This window comes from Manihot esculenta, chromosome 3 (genome assembly GCF_001659605.2).
Source record: "Manihot esculenta cultivar AM560-2 chromosome 3, M.esculenta_v8, whole genome shotgun sequence".
NCBI classification, from domain to species: Eukaryota; Viridiplantae; Streptophyta; class Magnoliopsida; order Malpighiales; family Euphorbiaceae; genus Manihot; species Manihot esculenta.
In genome coordinates this window covers 28,006,603-28,010,026 of record NC_035163.2, presented here as the reverse complement: position 1 = coordinate 28,010,026, position 3,424 = coordinate 28,006,603, and the positions used below count along the sequence as shown (strand labels likewise).

The 3,424-nt window shown below is 31.3% G+C and overlaps 1 protein-coding gene across 3 annotated transcripts; it reads right to left on the bottom strand.

Moving 5' to 3' along the window:
* Positions 1–447: 447 nt before the first annotated feature.
* LOC110610968 (UPF0481 protein At3g47200) lies at positions 448–3,010 on the bottom strand. Of its 3 annotated transcripts, XM_043954567.1 has the most exons (3): positions 2,594–2,700; positions 1,946–2,102; positions 448–1,741 (listed from the first exon to the last, which is right to left on the bottom strand). In XM_043954567.1, the coding sequence occupies exon 3, from the start codon at positions 1,739–1,741 to the stop codon at positions 473–475; it is 1,269 nt and encodes a 422-aa protein (XP_043810502.1). In that variant the 5' UTR covers positions 1,946–2,102; positions 2,594–2,700; the 3' UTR covers positions 448–472. The 3 variants fall into 3 exon arrangements, with proteins under 3 accessions (XP_043810502.1, XP_021606740.1, XP_021606741.1); XM_021751048.2 differs by lacking the exon at positions 1,946–2,102 and having other exon boundaries at positions 2,594–3,010; XM_021751049.2 differs by lacking the exon at positions 1,946–2,102 and having other exon boundaries at positions 448–1,746; positions 2,594–2,712.
* Between the last annotated feature and the right edge of the window lie 414 nt (positions 3,011–3,424).

The window sequence follows — 3,424 nt, the reverse complement described above, 5'->3', positions numbered from 1 at the left end:
TCTGTGTTCTGAATTCAGAAACCGGACCTAGCAAGAATTGCCCAATAAATAATGTCCTAGTAATCATATAGGGAAAGTTTTGGGTTTTGGTGTTTTGTTTTCCTTAATTAAAATATTCATTAAATTATTCATGAGGATGCAAAAATAGCCACACCCTCTTACGCATTAATAAATTTAATTTCTATATATAAATTTTTGTGAAAAATTATGAAAAATACTGTGTATAGAGAAGTTAACCACACATTTGATACGGAATTTTGCATTTTTGCCTAGTAAATGCTTTACTATATTTATTTATATTGATATTCATACGCATTTACTATATTTGTTTATGTTGATATTCATACAAAAAATTACCATGATCATGGTAATAATTTAGAAAAAGGAATATTAAAAGCGCCATGGTAATAATTTAGAAAAAGGAATATTAAAAGCGCCACGATAAAATGAACAAGAAATGTTGACATTTATTTTACTTGTAATAAGAAAGAACTGAATAACCAGTTTCAATCAAGGTGAGAAGGAGCAATATGATAGCAGCCACAACAGACATGGAAGACCATGGGCATTGAAAATAATGGTGCTTCAACTTGGCCATCCACAGATTCCTTCGTTTCTTACAATGATCGTTAACATTGTTCACTATATCCGCGTAGAGAGCGCTTTCACAGAAGACGTGTTCCCCAAGCTTGTTGAATATAATAGCAATGGTTTCATCGTCTCCCTTCCAATTATCAATGATCCCCTTGCGACAAAGTAGCTCCACATCCTTTTTAGAATTGATGAGGCTATCCATGAATATCATATAATCAGTGAAGTATTTTGGACTCGTGAAAGAAGTCAATTGCTCGTAGGCTATGAGATTTCGTAAGACACATTCTGTTATATCTGTGATTTCTATTTTTGGGATTTCAATTTTTCCCTTTTCAAACTTTATATCGAACAGGTTGCGTCCCTCAACACTCTTGAACTTAATCCCGGCCTCTTTGAGCTCTGTGGCACAACGCGTACTACTTGGTTTCTTGGTTTCTCTCATTTTCTTATAAACCTCTGTTCTTTCAAGGGAAGGTTGCCAGTTGTCATGTATTAATCCCAAAATACTTTTAATTTGCATCATCTCTGCTGAAGTGTATACAGGACTCATATCACAGCCTGGGCCTGATAAATAATGCTTATAGGCTTTCAAAATCAACCTAGTGAAGTTGATTTCTGGGTTTGATATCACATTGCTCGTCCTAAGCAGCTCCCATAGTATGAAGAATGGAAGTTGATTTTCAAGTAATAACAAGTCCAGCATTAATCTAACGTGCATATGTCCAGACCCCATAATAGGGTCTTGCACATCAAATTCAACCATTTTGTGTATAAACTCAATAATAAAGCAACCATCAATAAGCATCATTTCAACGAATTCATCATGCTCAAAGCTTAAAGGCTCTGCATAAGATTTACGAGCTCTTTTTTCCAAATTTCTTATGGTCTGCACATACCTTGATACATCTTTCTGTGCACTTCGTTGAAGGAGGCTTTGAAGGTACCGTATTTTGTGATCTTCCATGGCAAGTAAATGATCTTTTCCATGGTGATAAGGACCAATTGCAATTAGTTGCGGTTCATATGCCTCTTCATTCACGCTCCGTAGTTGTTTTGGCACTTTGAAAATGCAATGATCTGAGAATACAGGGAATTTATCTGCAAACTTTTCATTAATTCGCATCGTTACAGAGTCTTCATTTGCCATCTGTTCTTTTCATAAAGAGAAAAAAAAACTTTGTTAATCCAAATTTTAAATCTTTTATTTGCCATCTATTTTTTCATCAAAAAGAAAAAATTGTGTTAATCTAAATTTTAAATCTTTATAACATGTTTCTTCTAATATCAGACATTAAAACATATCGCCTGCATTGAGAAAAGGAAAAAAGAGTAGCTATGCAGAGCATCTTACTTGTTAATTTGAAGCATATAATTATCTCATGCACCGGAGCTTAGCCAACTGAAACTTCTTAGGACTATTTATAATGCTATGCACGTGCCAAGTCAAAGTCTTTCTCTTTTTAGTCTTCTTTAGATTCCATAAATTCGTTTCAACAAGTTTTGTACATCTACAATTATAATTAATATTATTAATTAATTCATACTATATGTTTTGCGAATAATAATAAATATATGTGATTGCCAAATCGTCAAATAATTCTGCATAATTATGTTATATGTCATAAATTTATAATTTCTTATATATTTTTAATTTTCTTTCTACATAAAATAATAATTAATATATATATTAAATATAATTTATTCCTTTTGTATTTAACAATAATCGCATAATGCACAACTCTTAATAGTTAACTCAATTTCTTAAATAGATAGATATCGGATGAAAATTATTCAAATATTAAAATTTTTTAATTCTAAGTGATTCTCCTCCTCCACCGCTGTGTTACCGTTATCCTTGAAATGTAGTAAACTTTTTTTTTTTTGAAAAAGCATAGCCATTAAAGCAGCTAAAAAGAACCCCACATGTGAAACACCCCAAGAATCTATAATCTTTATAGTTGCACAAATCCAGGGTAAAATTCAAAACTTTTGTGTTTACCGGTTTCTTCTTCATCTTCTCCTTGTCACCAGTGGCCTCGGAGCAGAATAATCTTTGAAAAGGCAGTTGCCGTTGCATATATCTTACTCCATGGAACGCCGGAGATCGATGTGGCAGTGGGTTCAAGGCATTGGAATGAAGAAGGCGGAACAGCCACGGAAGACAGAGACAAGTCTGGATTGCTCCAGCGGTGGTGGTGGTGGTAGAAGCTATAGAAGGGGAAATATTCCAGAGAAATGGGTGCTTGAAGGAGCAGAGTCCGAGTCTGAGTCTGGTTCCTTGTGCCATAGCCATAAGAAATACTCAAAGGGGTGGGGAGCTTATTCCCTGATTTTAATGGAGGGAGTAGTGAGGTCACCGGCTGTGGCCTGCAACTCGACAGAACTAGAAGATGGAAGCAATTTCAAAGGAAAAATGGAAGAGTAATATAGGATAGTAATTATTAAATTTTTAATTTTTTTATATAATTAAATTTATTGATATATAATTTTATATTTAATTAATATTTAAGATCTTTAAATTTTTATTTTAAAATTAAAAATTATGTATATTTAATTAATAATCTTTATATTATTTTAAATGTCAATAAGTAAAATAAATATTATAATATATTCTTTATCATTAATAATTTCAAGTTTAAAATTTAAATATAAAATAATATTTTATTACTAATAATAAGTGGGTGAATTCATATAAAAAATATTATTTTATATAATAATTTTATATTATTATATATAATAATAATAATATAAAATATTTTAATATTTAAACTAGACAAACGATTAATTTAATTTAAAAAATGGTCTTTTTTAGCTTGAATGAATATATACT

Bases quoted from the DNA above. Each gene is read 5' to 3' on its own strand.
- LOC110610968 (XM_021751048.2), bottom strand. From the start codon at position 2,887: ATGGCTATGGCACAAGGAACCAGACTCAGACTCGGACTCTGCTCCTTC. The intron at 1,742-2,593 runs GTAAACACAAAA...TGAAAAGAACAG, and splicing joins AGAAGATGAAGAAGAAACCG to ATGGCAAATGAAGACTCTGT.